Source organism: Bombina bombina, chromosome 2, assembly GCF_027579735.1.
Source record: "Bombina bombina isolate aBomBom1 chromosome 2, aBomBom1.pri, whole genome shotgun sequence".
NCBI lineage: Eukaryota > Metazoa > Chordata > Amphibia > Anura > Bombinatoridae > Bombina > Bombina bombina.
This window is the reverse complement of record NC_069500.1, coordinates 706,182,971-706,200,388: the sequence shown is the minus strand read 5'-3', so window position 1 is coordinate 706,200,388 and position 17,418 is coordinate 706,182,971. Positions and strand designations below refer to the sequence as shown.

The following is a 17,418-nucleotide window of genomic DNA, read 5'->3' as shown; positions in this document are numbered from 1 at the left end:
TTAATAATAAATGGCAAACCATGTAATCTGCGCAGTGTATATTGTTTGGGGATGGTGACGGTATCAGGGATCTGGGACAACTACTCCTTAGCCAGAACCTGTGACTGAAGTCTTTCTTAATACAGACACACAAATGCATTAAAAAATTGGAAGGGAAAAAAAAATGGAGGCGATCTCAAACAGCACTCGTCACATTTAAGGCCAATTTTGATCACTTATGGAGTTATATCCAATTATTTAGTGAACAAAAAAAACCCACTATTAAACAGTAAAGAACAATTTACAATAATAAAATATGTTTGAAAATGAATATATGTTCTGTATAGAAATTCTTACATAAAGAGATATAAACAACTTAGCCACTATTATTGCAGACTAAAAGAGCGTATGATACAACAAAGATACTTAGCTCCAAGGACCCAAGGGAAAACCAGAGCTATTGCAGACAAAGAGGATATACTCCTTCATGGTAGATAGTCCAAAATGTAGTCGTATGTATATAAGGGTCCTCCTTGTTGTGCCGATATCAAGTCCTCTTGTAGAGGAACAAGAATAAGTCCCGTCCTTAAAGGCTGTTCAGTGATTCTAATGTGTATAATTGAAGTGTCCTGTATCCAAATTTAACAGCCCTACGGGAGTGGCAATATCTCTTACGCGGTCGGCAGCCAGTATGACTAGACCAATCCAAACCACGGAGAAGTCGGGATGTGTGACCGGCGCCTGCTCCCAAAACGGGCTGTCACAAATAAAGACAGTTGATTGGCTGAATCCGAGGGTGTGTGCCGCTTGCATCTAAAGGTGATTGGAGTTTGCTAAATCTCAAACGCAACAGAGTCGCCCATGCCTAAAAAAGTTGCGGAGATATTGGGTAAGACTGCCCAATGCATTCTCCTACCTCAGACGCTATTAAGCTGGCAGTATAGGTGATACCTTCAAGGAAAGTTCAGCTTAGACCAGAAGTTGACACAAAGATTCCTCCTTAGTGAGAAGTATTGCCAACGATCGTTTCCCCTATTGAAAAAGCTTCTTCCAGGCGTGTGTATTTTCAAATTGTGAGCTCCTCCTTTTTAAAGGGGATCCTGGTACACAGACCTCCGGAAAAGGATGCCAGTGAATATTAGTTCCTACCTGACGTAGGAGTACTAAGTTGAAACCAGATAGCAACATTGTTAAATGTGTTATAACTATTTAGAAACAGTACATGTTACAAACAAAATTTACAAAGTGCAACAGCAGTTTATAGACTATACACATTAAACGAAAACGGTTTATAAATTGAAATAACAAAAGAGAGCTTTAGTAAAATAGAGAGATTGACAATAATGAGAAAAAAGGTTGCTATTGTGTGTCAATTCTAGAGCAAATGGCCCAAATGCATTTCTGCAATGAGACCAAAGGGACTGAGGGTATCAAGATTAAATATCCACCTGCTTTCATGCTGCAGGAGGATTCAATTTAGATCCCCTTATCTGATACCTAATCTAATCTTGTCAATTCTAATCACCTTTAGGTCACGTGGGTTAGAGTTGTGAAACAATGTAAAGTGACTTGCTATGCTAGAATCATCTAACTCATTCTCTATGTCTCTGAGGCGTTCCAGTACACTGTCACGTAATGGGCGTGTCGTTTTCCCTATGTAGAACAGGGAACAACTACATTCGGCCAAGTATACAAGTCCCTCTGTCCTACAGGTAATTTTCTCATTAGCTCTATGTATCATTTACTCTAATGCTGTGGGTAAAATAGGCTGTAAACATAAACACAACATAAGAATAACATACTATGAGTTGGCAAAGGAAAATAGCACTTCAGTAACAATGAAAGACCATTGAAAGGTATTGTAACCACTTACGTTTCTGGAGCGAATTTTGGGATTGGAATTTTCAATGAGCAATGTCATTTAGATCTATCGTTATTCACAAAAGATTGTTTTTTTCTGCCCCCCCAAACCTGATTAAAACAAACACACACACCAAAAAAACATGTATTATGGCAAAATGGGTACTGGCAGACAGCTGCCAGTACCCAAGATGGTGGAAGATAGGTAGAGGGGGGAGGGTTAGAGAGCTGTATGGGGGGGGGGGGGTCAGGAAGGTTGGGGGCTGAAGGGGGATCCATCACTGCAAAATACATATATATTAAAAAAAAAAATTGCCTTTTATTTTAGTACTGGCAGAATTTCTGGCAGCACTTAAGATGGTGGTGACAATTGTGAGGTGGGGGAGGGAAAAGAGCTGTTTGAGGGGGGTCAGGAAGGGATCAGGGGGGAGGCTAATCTCTACACTAAAGCTAAAATTAACCCTACAAGCTACCTAATTAACCCCTTCACTGCTGGGCATAATACAAGTGTTGTGCACAGCGGCATTTAGCAGCCTTCCAATTACCAAAAAGCAATGCCAAAGCCATATATGTCTGCTATTTCTGAACAAAGGGGATCCCAGAGAAGCATTTACAACCATTTGTGCTATAATTGCACAAGCCGTTTGTAAATAATTTCAGTGAGAAACCTAAAGTTTGTAAAAAAATTAACCATTTATTTTTTATTTCATCGCATTTGGCGGTGAAATGGTGGCATGAAATAAACCAAAATGGGCCTAGATCAATACTTTGGGTTGTCTACTAAAAAAATATATATACATGAAGGGTTATTCAGGTATTCCTGATATCCATGTTCCAATGTAACTATCGCTAATTTTGAAAAAAAAAAAAAAAATTTATGCTTACCTGATAAATTTCTTTCTTTCTTGACACGATGAGTCCACAGATCATATAATTACTATTGGGGAATATCACTCCTGCCAAGCAGGAGGTGGCAAAGAGCACCACAGCAAAGCTGTTAAATATCACCTCCCTTCCCTCCCACTGCAGTCATTCTCTTTGCCTATGTTAGAGCAAGGAAGTGGTAAAGTTAGGTGTTAGAAAAGATTCTTCAAGCAAGATTTTTTTTTTTTTTTTTTAAGTAGTGCAAGATTGTACTGCTTTGTCCTAGGGTGTAGCCGTAGTCCATATCAGTCTCTTCAGTAGAGCAGTGGTAGCTTTAGAGCAACGGGAATTTGTAGGACATAATTCTCACTGCGCCTCCCATATACTGATGCTGCCCTAACTCTGAAAGCATGAGCAAAATTACTCAGTTTTTAATCGCTTTTTCCACAGGTCCATGTGAGGGGGAGGACCTCTCAAACCTGGTGAGCTGCCTTACTGTCTGGCAGATGTATGAGGTAAGTGCTAACTTTAATTTTTCTGGGTTAATAAAGAAGACTCCTAAAAAATTGGGCACTTTACTTACTAAAGATGGGACACACACACATAAAGGACTCAGTAATGTTTGGGCTCTTTATTGCAAGGATCATATATTCTCCTATTGATAAGGAGGCATTATGTAGACAGCTGGGATGCAGGCACTGGGGTTAAGGAGTAACTAGGCTCTTTTTTTTGTTTTTGGTGGTTTGCATGGCTCCTGGTGGTTTTACTATCAAGATGCCGATCAGGAGATTTTTTCTAAGACACCCACGACGGGCGGAGCTATGAGGGGCGGCAATCTGAGTTGCGCGCTACTTTCCCTCACTTCCTAGTGACCGGAGGGACGGAGAGTTCAGTCTAAGTTTTGATTATGCATGTTTTTCACAGGAGGCATGCGTTTCTAGATCGGAGACCGTTTTTCTATAGCTACTGCCTGAGTCCGGATCTTTTACTAGAGGGAAGGCTTCTGCAAAGGAAGTGCAGGTGTCAGCAGGGCAGGTAGGCACCTCAGCAAAGTGAGCTGAGGTGTAGAGGTGATCTAAAGTATTGTTTAGCCGTTTAGGTCTCTCTGCATATAATAAATAAAAAAGTTACAGTTTAACATTTTAAGTGACAGTAACGTTTTTCTGTTTTTAATTTTTATTAAAAAATGTGATCTTTTTATGATAGTTTGATCCATTGTGAATTAGAATGGACCAAGAGGCATTGCAAAGAGTCTAAACAAATTCCTCAGAGTGCCGTCCTTCAAGATGGAAACTATTTGTTCCATTCTTCCTTTGGTCCAAGAGGGTCAATTTATGACAATGGTGGATTTAAAGGACGCGTACCTGCATGTTCCCATTCACAGGGATCATCACAAGTTTCTAAGGTTTGCATTTCTAGACAAACACTTCCAATTCGTGGCTCTTCCTTTCAGCCTTGCCACAGCTCCCAGAATTTTCTCAAAGATTCTGGGATCCCTGTTAGCGGTGCTCCGATTCCAGGGCATTGCAGTGGTGCTCTATCTGGACGACAACAAGCAAGGTCCCACACGGAAACCCCTGGGATGTGGATCGCGAACAGACAGCAATTGTTGGACTCCGCCCACTGAATTATCTTGGCTACCTCTGTCATGGCTAAGGAACTCCGCGTTCCTCCCTGATGGTTGATGTAAGCCACTGAAGTTACGTTGTCCAACTGGAACCTGATGAACCGGGCCGAGGCTAACTGGGGCCAGGCCAGAAGAGCATTGAAGATTGCTCTCAGCTCCAATAGTAATTAGATGATCCGTGGACTCATCGTGTCATTAGAAAGAAAATGGTTTGGAAATAGCAAAGTGCTACTTATACTTATTGCCCTATAACTTGCAAAAAAAGCAAAGAACATGTAAACATTGGGTATTTCTAAACTCAGGACAAAATTTAGAAACTATTTAGCATGGGTGTTTTTTGGTGGCTGTAGATGTGTAACAGATTCTGGGGGTCAAAGTTAGAAAAAGTGTGGTTTTTTTACATTTTTTCCTTCATATTTTATATATTTTTTTTTATAATAAATTATAAGATAAGATGAAAATAATGGTATCTTTAGAAAGTCCATTTAATGGCGAGAAAAACGGTATATAAATGTGTGGGTACAGTAAATGAGTAAGTGGAAAATGACAGCTAAACACAAACACAGCAATGTAAAAATAGCCCTGGTCCTTAAAGGGACACTGAACCCAAATTCTCTTTCGCGATTCAGATAGAGCATGAAATTTTAAGCAACTTTCTAATTTACTCTTATTATCAAATTTTCTTCATTCTCTTGGTATCTTTATTTGAAATGCAAGAATGTAAGTTTAGATGCCGGCCCATTTTTGGTGAACAACCTGGGTTGTTCTTGCTGATTGGTGAATAAATTCAACCACCAATAAACAAGTGCTGTCCATAGTCTGAACCAAAAAAAAAAGCTTAGATGCCTTCTTTTTCAAATAAAGATAGCAAGAGAAGTAAAATAGTAGTAAATTAGAAAGTTGCTTAAAATTTCATCCTCTATCTGAATCATGAGAAAAAAATTGGGGTTTAGTGTCCCTTTAAGGGAAGGAAACTGAAAAATGGCCTTGTCCTTAAGGGGTTAAAGGGACAGTCAACACAAAAAAAGTTTTGTTTTAAAAGATAGATACTCCCTTTATTACCCATTCCCCAGTTCTGCACAGAAAACATGGTTATATTAATACACTTTTTACCTCTGTGATAACCTTGTTTCTAAGCATCCTCTGACGTCCCCCTGATCACATGACTATCTATTGACTTGCATTTAAGCAAATACAAAAGCATGTGATCATGGGGCAATCTTTAGGGACTTAGAAACAGACAGAAATTTAGAGGTTTAAAGGTTATAAAGTATGTTAACCATGTTTTCTGTGCAAAGCTGGGGAATGGGTAATAAAGGCATTATCTAACTTTTTAAACAGTAACAATTTTTGTGTTGACCGTCCCTTTAAAGCAGTGGTCTCAAAGTACAGGCCCTGGGGCCATATGCGGCCCTCAAGATAGTTTCATCTTGCCGTCCTGTTTAATAGGGAAACCATTAATTTGGTCTGTAATTTTTTTTGACGGTTCTAAGAGGTGTAACTAGTTTATGTTCTATATTGGCACTCACAAAATAAACATAAAGACAAGAGTCCAGTGTAGACTCCCACCATGCACTGCATAGGGTAAATGTCACTTTTTACGTTACTATAAAGTTACAAGATGATCCCTATCACTTTGATAAATATAGACAACTGTATGTCCATTGTGGGCTAAAATTCCCACCATGCACTACTACTTGGCTAAATGTCACTTCCAGTTCCTAGTACATCCAGTTCTGGAGCACTTACTCGATTCCAGCAGCCCCATGGGAGAAAAACACTTGGACAGTGGCCCCCAGATACTTTGAGTTTGATACCTCTGCTTTAAAGAAACCCTGCAACAAAATAAACACTTATTTTTATCCTAGTATATCCTTTAAATAGCTAACTGCAGTTTGAAGCTTTGAAGGTACTTTTGCAATTTAAAACAGTTAGCATGATTTGTATACTTAGGCAGAACTGGAAACAAATAGGTTATCTATAGATGTGGAAATATCCAGGAATATCCTTCTAATATTACTAAGGTTCTATTAGTCTTTGTTTTACTCTAATACTCGTTTTAGCTGACATCTGTATATTTTAAGTAGGAATATTTACATATTATACACATATTTCGGAAAAGATTTTAAAATAGAATAATGTTGAACCCAGAATGTGTAAAAAAAAAAAAAAAAAAAAAAATAATTCAGGAAATTTCATTAATTCCAAATGTAACTGGAATTAAAATCAACTTCTGTTACAAAAAAAAGTAAACTGATTTTCCAGCTGTTAAATGAGCAGAAGAGACATCTACCTTAGGTTTCCGTTACACAAAGTCTGACAAGAAAAAAAAAACAAATACAAATTCTGATTGTCAGTCCTCTAGCACAGATATGTTTTTTCATTCTATGTATAGTAACTAACTATACGTTATACCAATTCTTGTTCTCTCACAAGTGTGAATCACTCTGAATATGTTTTTAACCTGACTTTTTTTTACCCCAAAAATGATTGAACCTGCATTTTATGCACAGCAACAGATACCACTTTGCAATTACCATGGCTGTACATCATGGGTTGAAAGGTTACATTGTATGTTGCTTACTAATTAGCTATTTACTTTACTGCGCTTAAGAAAGAAATGAGTTTCCTAAAATCAAGATGTCATCAGTGTGATTTGGCTCACATGAGACGTTGTGTAGGGCTTAGCTATAAATAGGCTGACCATATTGCCACTTTAAAAAGGGACACATGAAAAATACATACGTCAGGGCTCTTATACAAAACATTTCTTTAAACAGCCCTGACATATGTATTTTTCATATGTGTCCCTTTTTAAAGCGGCAATATGGTCACCATAGCTATAAAAGCATTTTTTTCTCTGGATTTATAGGCTCACTTTAGTTAGAATACTATGGCTGCATGCTGGGTAGACACTGGCAGAAATCTAACGGGGCAGACAACACATGCAGTGAAAGTGATTTCACCATTACATACAAACTGTAAATGTCAAACATTCCCTGATTTCTACTAATTAAATTACTAATTTTAAACACAAAATGTTTGGTTTTATGTATAACCACAACTTTGCAAAATATTTTCATTATTTTTCCCTCTTTTTGTGTAATTTACCTCTGAAAACAGAGCCATTTCGAATTCTCAGTGGTGGAAATGCCCTCTGCTGACCTCTCAAGGCTAAATCTGCTACATGTCTGTTCCTTATTGGCTTTATCAGATAACAGTAAAACAATGCATGTTATACTACATTTACTACAGTGACCAGCCTTGCTGTTTGCAGAATAAAGCTCAGATTGGCTCCTATAAATAAGCAAATGGTAGGCGGAGTTTGGATACTGAAAAATAATCGCTGTAAAAAGGATATTAATTTGTATTAAAATCGTTAAGACTTAGCTGATCAGTTATTCTATAGCAACACAACAGAAATGTCATGTAATTACAAGGTGTTCACTGACCCTTTAAGGGTAAAACAAAGAATTTAATGTTAAAAGTGGCAGTAAACTTTCCACTTCAAACCGTTAGCTCAGAATGAATATGATTTTTGAAGTGGATGGCGGGAGGGTGTGGTATTAGAATTGCACAGCTAGATTAAAAGTTACAGCGCTTCATCAGAAGTGATCAATTAAAATCCATATAAAATATCTATACTAACATTCAGGATCTGATTATAAAAAGTTTACCATCACTCTAATTTAAAAACATTGGGAAAAACGGTTAAGATATTGTGGGTTGTTTCCAAACCCAAATGATCAGTTTCATAATAAAAGCTTGCTATGTTTCCTAATCTAAATGCATTTTATTAAAGTAGCCTACATTTCAAGGGCCAACCAAGATCATTTACCAAAAGTAAACTGTAATGGCTCTGTCACAGCCTGATTTCCCTGTCTTATATTATTTGTTGTGCCTGCTGTATAGCTATGCAGAATCTGTTGGTGCATTACAAATAATAAAGTAATGTGAAACCCCAAATTTTTCTTTTGTGAATCAGGCAGAGCACAACATTTGGAAGAAAGAAAGAAAAAAAAAAAAAAGAAAAAAAAAAAGTTTCCAATTGACTTCTGTTATCAAATTTGCTTTGTTCCCATGATATTCTGTGTTGAAAAGATACCTAGGTAGGCATTTGGAGCACTACATGGCAGGAAATAGTGCTGCCCTCAAGTGCTCTTGCAAATGGATAACATTCTTGCAAAACTGCTGCCATACCCGTTCCTGCACCAATGCAATTGAAGCCAGGAAGCAGTGCAAGTGCTACTGTCCCACATTGGTGCTGGTGAATGTTATAAGAACTGGCACAGCTGCAGTCTATCAGCAGTGTCTCTAATAAGGGCCAGTTCCCTGTAAGCCTCCAGCTGAGGTCAGGTAGTGCAGCTATTACAAGCTGCATAGCTGCCCAGCATCACTCACCTCTACCCTCCTCTATCAAAAACCTAAGCGCGGGTCACAAATTCACTAACATGATTCCCCACCTGCCTCCATACCATATGAAAGAAATTTATAAACAAAAAATAGGACACCTCAGAAAAATGTGTATGTGCTAGGCAGGTGGAGGGAGGGTGCCCCAGGAAGCTGCCCATATCACTCACCTCTGGGAACGTCCCTGTTGATGCCCAATTCTAACACTTTACTCATCACAACATGCACAAAGTGCCAACTGAAGAATCTGCTAAATAAGTGAAGGCTCATACCCATTTATAGCATAGAGGAAAATTATATGGCTCTATTGTTATTTTTTTTTAGGCTGGGTGCATAGATGGTCATAAGACAGTTGTACCATAACGGCCACTACCACGGTAATAAATAAAGCAATGTAATAAGCAACTCCTTCCATATAAAAATAATAATGTCTGCCTACTCTGCTGGAAATCATTAATAAAAAAAAAAGTCTAAAATAGTGGGTAAAACTAATATAAACTTGCAGATTGGTTGTAAGGTTTATACTAACTGTAAGTTTGATAGTAAATACAATAATTGATTATAGAGAATGATAAATGGCAACAATAAACAACTTAGTCCTTAGATGCATTGAAGTTAATTTGTTGACCCTGCAGTGATGCATTTCTTTTGCATAGGAAAGTTCACAACCTTAATACTTAATGAGCCAAGACCAAAGAAAGCAAAAAGTACACCTTTTTCTATGGAATCAGTAGCCAGGCTTACAGGGATGTTAAAGGGATATGAAACCCAAACTTCAGTTTTACATCTTTTTAAACATGTATTTAAGTATTCCTTTTAATATCTATCAAATATATCTAACAACATAGTCTATGAAAGAGTACATTTGACGGAGTCACTTAGAATGTTACATTCTAGAATCTTAAAAAAGGGGACTTAAAAGTACAAAAAGAAAACACTGTTCTGTTATAGTCAGTTGCAGAAAAGCAATGTCCTACTGGGAGCAAACTGAAGAAATCTGGTGAGTCAATTATAAAAAGTCATATGTGTAGTACTGCTGCTCCTAAACATACCTAGATATGCTGTCATATATTAAAGTCAAGTTTAAACAAAGGAGACTAAGAAAAAAAAGAGAGGTATATTAGATACCAGAAATAATTGGAAAGGATTAATAAAATTGTACACTCTATATCACTGGTTTTCAAACCTCTCCTCAGGCTTCCCTAACAGGACAGATTTTGAGGATATTTGAACTGGAGCACAGAAGAAAAAAAAAAAACGGCTGATTAGTAAACATGGTTAGTTTACCTGATCTCATCCAATGTAATCCTGAAAAACTGACCTGTTGGGGAGGCCTGAGGACAGGTTTGAAAGCCAGTGTTCTATATAAATCATTTTAACTTCCATGTTCATCCACGACTTCTCGTCTATCACTGTGATGAATATTGTGCGCGAGTCTCATCGCCAATAGGGCAGTGGGCTGTGTGTATGTATGAATGGGATAGATATAGATATATATCCGTTTTGGCTTTGGCTACCATTGACAAAGGCTCCTGTGAGAGCCGAAACGTTTGGTTCACTTTGTACTATTAAAACGGATTGAAAATCCTGCTGTGTGAAGTTTCTGGAGAGTACGGATACCGTCCGTTGGATTCATCACTTTTATTGGAGAATATATATATATATATATATATATATATATATATATATTTATTTATTTTTATTTTTTTTATTTAAAGGGACATGAAAGTCAAAATTAAACTTTCATGGTGCAGATAAAACATACAGTTTTCATTTACTTTTATTATCCATTTTCAGAATGTGTTATCCTTTGTAGAAAACAATATGCACAATGCCCTACTGGGAGCTAGCTGGTGATTGGTAGCTACACACACGTTCAGCTTGCTCCCAGTCATGCAATACTGCTCTGGAGATTACTTTTACCACGTTTAACCCCTTTACAAGCAGTAGTGCAATAATAAAATACTCAAACAAGTTAGATTGCTTTCTGCTATTTCTACAATACAGTTGTTACATTACTGCAACAGTCTCTATAGGTAATGTTATCCACCAATCCTAGCCTATCAAACTCATTGCAGTATAATAACAAAGCTCACCAGAAGAAGACAAGCCCTTCATGTCATGAATGAGTTAAGTTGCAGTTTACCTTGCTATAGCTTTTGCAATAGCTAAAGAGCACAAGAAAGAGATGCATTATACACCTATCCAGTTACATCTTGGCCTTCTAGCTGTAGAACATCATTTGTGAAAAACAAATAAAAGCCAAAGTTTTAACTTTCACCGGTCTGACAACATCATATACCCTGTTACACCTTGCAAGCACATTGTCAGGTGCCTCTTTTATGCATGGTGCACTATAAAAAAGGGAACTGTGCACCAACTCTAAGTATCTCCCTTAAAAAAAAGAAGGGATTACACATCTAATAATAACAGCTTTAATGTCCTGAACAGACAACAAAAACTAGAAAAGAGGATTACGTTTTCTCAAAATTGTAGCCTTGAATTAAAAAAGCTCAACAAACTGGATTTTTAATGAAACTACTATGATTAGGCTTTGCTTATAAGTCAAAACCCTCTGACATACACATTTGTTTAAATAATATTTCCTTGTAACATATCCAAATGCTGTACAGGGGGAATGAAGAATTATAATAGACTGTACCCTGAACTGAATTATTCAACTAAACAAAAACAGCTATTTTTAAACTGTTGAAATCTATTGGGATTTGCATGATCATGACATATATCCATTAGGCAGTGAGTGTGTGTGTTCAAGTGCATGCATAATATATTCAAATATTCACATGTATAATAAATAAAAATCATCAAAATGCTGTGTACCTTACATTATTTGCACACACATCAGAACTAAACATAGACCAAAGTACAGAATATTTTACATGTTTCATAAACGTCCTTTGCCATATTGTATTTTTACCCCATCATCTTTCTGGGGAGTGGTTTCAATAGTAAGGAAAGGAAGGAGAATGCAGTGGAAGATATATCAAAAGTTGCACCTGAAACTAGTGCATGTTGCCTGAGATACTTTGGATCATATGAATCTTATTTAATTAATACAAGTATCTGCCCCAAGGAGGTTGTCAAACATAAACATGTTCCTGATCACCAGCAGAAGATATTAATATAAATTCCAAGTATGGTGCAAATTAGAGTATTCTTTACATATATGTTCACACATTGCTATTCATTTCTTGTTTGCTAATGCAGCATGTGCACAACATCAGATCTTCTAACATACACACAAAATATATTATTTTAGATTACCGAGTGACCGGTAATGTAATGATTAGCTAATCAGCAAACATTTCCTTTCTGTATACAAGAATCCCAGTTGCTTTAGCAGAATTAGCTCAGAGCTGCAGCTAAAACTAAAATGACTTTTAGAGGGTAAAACATGTTATCCTACCTTTCCTATAGTCATACAGATTCCCTCCAGGTGCTTCAGCTGTCCCTTATTACAGCTCGCTGCAGTAAAGATCTCCTAGCACCGAGAGACAAGCCCAGCCCTCTCTGCACTCACTCCCTGTAATGCACACACATAGGAGAATTGTTCCTGTGCGCTCTCTCTCTCTCTCTGACTGTTGTTCTTTGGAGCCACACTGAGCCAGGAGTATCCTCTTGCAGATCCTGCACAATCCAATCAGGCGGACACGTTCATTCATAAATCATGACAAGTGTTTTTATTATCTTTCTTCTACTGAGGATCTGGGTGGATATACAAATAGATCAGACGTGGAAAATAATAATTAAAAAATGACTGCTAGAAGCATACGTCTTTTTTTTTTCTTTTACAGGATACAGCTAAGGGTTAGCAGGACAGCAGGCTAATGTGACTGGGGGAAGAGGCTCTGATCCCTTTCTTTGTGTGATTAAGGAGGCATGCGGGCAGAAATAGGAACCTCCCCAGGGCAAGTAAATTCATATTTATTAGAAGGGCGTGACTATCTCTACAACAGGTTGTCCGCAGTTGGAGTGGCCTTTGTGGGATTTTACTGTATGCTATCCTGTAGGTAGTTGAACTCTTGTTTTTAATAATATTGCTAGAGATATGAAACTTCATTTACTGGTGTATCTGAGGAAAACATTTATTTGTGTTAGTAGAATATAATTACTGAAATATATTCAAACTGTAAAAAGACCACCTTGTACACCTGTTAAAAAAAAATTGCATTTTGCTTTAGAAACTGAGAAAGTGATTGTGCAGTGCTGCTGTGTGAGAAAGAGGCTCAGTGGCTGATCAGCAATATTTCCCTCAGTACTATTTTTCATGCCCACAGTACAAATAAATAAATTATAAACTAAAATGAAATGATAAACTTTGTACAAGATCTGAAGCCAGAAAATTATCCCATACTAAAGGGACAGTAAATTAAAAAAGTAAACATGCAATTTTAAACAACTTTCCAATTTGCATATGTTATCAATTTTGCTTAGTTTTCTTGGCATCCTTTGTTAAAGAGTGATCATAGGTGAGCTCAGGAGCGTTTATGTGTCTTTAGCCATCTGGCAGCAGTGTTTGCAGCTATGTATGACATTGCTATAAACATTTATTGCAAGGACTGCTGAATGCTAAAGACACATGCTCTTAAATGTCTATCGTTTACCTAGGGTTTATAGCAATGTTCTATATAGTTGCAACATTGCTGCCATAGAAAGCTATAAACACGTGCTTGCTCCTAAGCTCCTTTCAGCCTACCAATATTTACTTTTAAACAAAGGATACCAAGAGAACAAAGCAAACTTGATAATAGAAGTATATTGGAAAGTTTTTTTAAAATTAGATATGCTATCAAAATCATTATTCTTTAATTTTGACTTTACTGTCTCTTTAACAGCCTAAAGCTTCTTAAAGGGACATAAAACCCACAATTTTTTTCTTTCATGATTCAGATAGAGCATACAATATTAAATAATTTTCCAATTTACTTCTATTACATTTTCTTCGTTTTTCTTTTGCTCAGGAGTGTGCACGTGTCTGCAGAACTATATGGCAGCAGTTTTGCATAATGTTATACATTAGCAAGAGCACTAGATGGCAGACTATTTCCTGTCATGTAGAGCTTCAGGCACACTACCTACCTAGGTATCTCTTCAGCAAAAAATAACATGAGAACAAAGCAAATTTAATAATAGAAGTAGATAGGAAACTTGTTTAAAATTGTATAATGAAAGAAAAAATACTGTGTTTTGTGTCCCTTTTAAGAATTATTGCTATGACCTGGGATTGATGTGTTTTTGTGTGTTTTTCTTTAATGAGAAGCCAGACCAAATGTGACCTTCTTGATATTTACCCAGAAGAGCTTGAGTGTAGATTTTACACGTTTTTCTTTTCTCAATGACAGGTAAAGTTTAATCTGGAGCAGTTTAAGTGTTTTTTTTGTACAATAAATACGTAGAACTTTAACAAATTCAGTTGGTTTATAAAAAATCCAAGTTCTTCTGAATTTTCCAATAACAGTAAAATCAACACCGAATGACTAGCAGTGACATAGACTAATTTTCCTTTACTTGTTTTACAAGACAAAACTACTTCACAGGCCTGGTTTTCAAAAAGTACAGACCTTAGGCAATATTAAATTCCATAGGTCTCCATCCATAAATACCAAGTCAGTATATGGCTCTAATTATTAGCATTTTTAACATTTTTAAGGAAAATTCTATTCTTCTATAAAAAAAGAGAAACAAAGTTGAATAGGAATATCCTACATCTTCAGAGCACATATAAAACAAATGCTAAGGTTATGTTATGCCCCCAAAATCTCAGCCATATAGTGATGTCATAGCCTTGCACAAGTGTGACATTTTCATGACTAAATAAAATAACCACCTTTTAATTATCAAGGTTAAACAATGACCCAGGCCCTGATTGCCCTTTTAAAAGTATATAGCCCCAAGTGTTACAAAAAAAAGTGTTTTTTTTTGTTTTTTTTTAAAGCATAGTTGGACGACATATTTATATGCAATAAGCTGATTTCTGGGATTACATTTTCTATAGCTTTCATCCAAGTATATGTACTAATTGTGTATTTCTTTCATGTGATTGGCAAGAGTCCATGCGCTAGTGACGTATGGGATATACAATCCTAACAGGAGGGGCAAAGTTTCCCAAACCTCAAAATGCCTATAAATGTACCCCTCACCACACCCATAATTCAGTTTTACAAACTTTGCCTCCCTATGGAGGTGGTGAAGTAAGTTTGTGCTTGATTTTCTTCTGTGATATGCGCTTCTCCGCATTTTGAAGCCCGGTTCCTCTCAGAGTACAGTGTTTGTCAGAGGGATGTGAAGAGAGTATCACCTATTGATTCTATGGTTTTCTTCACGGGAAGTCTTTTTAAAGGTTCTCTGTTATCGGTCATAGAGATTCATCTCCTACCTCCCCTTTTCAGATCGACGATATACTCTGATACCATTACCTGTACTGATAACTGTTTCAGTACTTGTTTGGCTATCTGCTATATGTGGATGGGTGTCTTTCGGTAAGTATGTTTTCTTTACTTAAGACACTTTCAGCTATGGTTTGGCACTTTATGTATTAATAATATAAAGTTCTAAATATATGTATTGTACTTATATTTGCCATGAGTCAGGTTTATGTATATTTCCTTTTGCAGACCATCAGTTTCAAAATTGGGAAACATATTTAGGAAGTTATTTTTTCTTACCTGGGGTATAGTCTTTTCTTCAAAATTAACTGCTTTTTCATTTTTTCGCGGGCAAAATTAGGCTTGTGAGGTCGCAAAATGCTGATATTTATTGCGTCATTCTTGGCACAAGAATTATTTTGGCACGAAGGTATGTTCGGTAATGGAAATTAAGCATTTCTGGAGTCTTAGTTGACGCCAGGTTTCCTTGCACAAAGTTGCGTCTGTCATGACGCGAGTTGCGTCATTTCCGGATGTTGTTAGCGCCAAAAAAAATTCATTTTGCATTGTGCGTCATACTTGGCGCCAAACAATTTAATTATTTAAACCCCACTTCCTATATGCCTCTTGCCTTTTTTATGCTCAGAAGGCTATGCTGTTTGCATTTTTTTCCCATTCCTGAAACTGCCATATAAGGAAATTGATCATTTTGCTTTTATATGTTGTTTTTTCTCTTACATTTGCAAGATGTCTCAATCTGATCCTGTCTCAGAAACCACTGTTGGAACCCTGCTGCCTGATAACAGTTCTGCCAAAGCTAAGTGTATCTGTTGTAAGTTAGTGGAGATTATATCTCCAGCTGTAGTATGTAACAGTTGTCATGATAAGCTTTTACATGCAGAGAATGTATCCATCAGTACTAGTACAATGCCTGTTGTTCCTTCAACATCTAATGTACATGATATTCCTGTGAATATAAAAGATTTTATTGCTGATGCGATTCAGAAGTCTTTGTCTGATATTCCGCCTTCTAATAAACGTAAAAGGTCTTTTAAAACTTCTCATCAGGTTGATGAAATTTCAAATGACCGACGACATACTGAATTAGCCTCCTCTGATGAGGATCTATCTGACTCAGAAGATCCTACCTCAGATATTGACACTAACAAATCTACTTATCTCTTTAAGATGGAGTATATTCGTTCCTTGATAAAAGAGTTGTTGATTACTTTGGATATTGAGGAAACTAGTCCTCTTGATACTAAAACTAGTAAACGGTTAAATTCTGTTTATAAACCTCCTGTGGTTACTCCAGAGGGTTTTTCCAGTTCCTGATGCTATTTCTGATAGGATTTCAAAGGAATGGAATAGGCCTGGTACTTCTTTTATTCCTTCTTCTAGGTTTAAAAAGTTGTATCCTTTACCAGCAGCTAGATTGGAGTTTTGGGAAAAAATCCCCAAAGTTGATGGGGCTATTTCTACTCTTGCCAAACGTACTACTATTCCTATGGAAGATAGTACTTCTTTTAAGGACCCTTTAGATAGGAAACTTATCTAAGGAAAGCTTATTTATTTTCTGGCTACATTCTTAGGCCTGCTATATCCATGGCCGATGTTGCAGCTGCATCAACTTTTTGGTTGGAAAGTTTAGCGCAACAGGAAACAGATTCTGATTTGTCTAACATTGTTCGCTAGGTCCAGGGAACCTCAGGTGGAGTCGGTGGATGCGTTAGCAGTTCCTTGGTTTTACCAACCTGCTTATTTCTTCCCGCCTCTAGCTCTTCTTCCAAGAGTGAGCTCCAAGATCATCATGGAACAATCGTTTGTGTTTATGGTAGCACCCACATAGACTTACAGGTTCTGGTATGAGGATCTTGTTCGGATGTTCAGTTGCCAACCTTGGCCACTTCCTTTTAAGACCAGACCTTCTGTCTCAAGGAACGTTTTTCCATCAGGATCTCAAATCGTTAAAGGTATGGAAATTGAAAGCTTAGTCATAGAGGTTTCTCTGACTCAGTGATTGATAATATGTTTCAGGCTCGTAAATCTGTTTCTAGGAAGATTTATTATTGACTTTGGAAGACTTATATTTTATGGTGTTCTTCTCATAAATTCTTCTGGCATTCTTTTAAAATTCCTAGAATTTTACAGTTTCTTCAGGATGGTTTGGATAAAGGTTTGTATGCAAGTTCCTTGAAGGGACAAATCTCTGCTCTTTCTGTTTTATTTCACAGAAAGATTGCTAAGCTTCCTGATATTCACTGTTTTGTGCAGGCTTTGGTCCGTATCAAG

The 17,418-nt window shown here is 37.0% G+C and overlaps 1 protein-coding gene across 3 annotated transcripts in view; it reads right to left on the bottom strand.

Moving 5' to 3' along the window:
- Positions 1 to 12,606, bottom strand: part of CORO2A (coronin 2A) — a 373,363-nt gene extending 360,757 nt beyond the window's left edge. For 2 of the 3 annotated variants that reach the window (XM_053702692.1, XM_053702696.1), the window contains exon 1: positions 12,168 to 12,606. In XM_053702692.1, coding sequence (XP_053558667.1) covers positions 12,168 to 12,182 — 15 coding nt within the window. In that variant the 5' untranslated portion in view covers positions 12,183 to 12,606. Of the gene's footprint in view, positions 1 to 6,079; positions 6,458 to 12,167 lie in introns of those variants that run through there. The other variant, XM_053702694.1, reaches the window with a different exon arrangement.
- Positions 12,607 to 17,418: the final 4,812 nt, after the last annotated feature.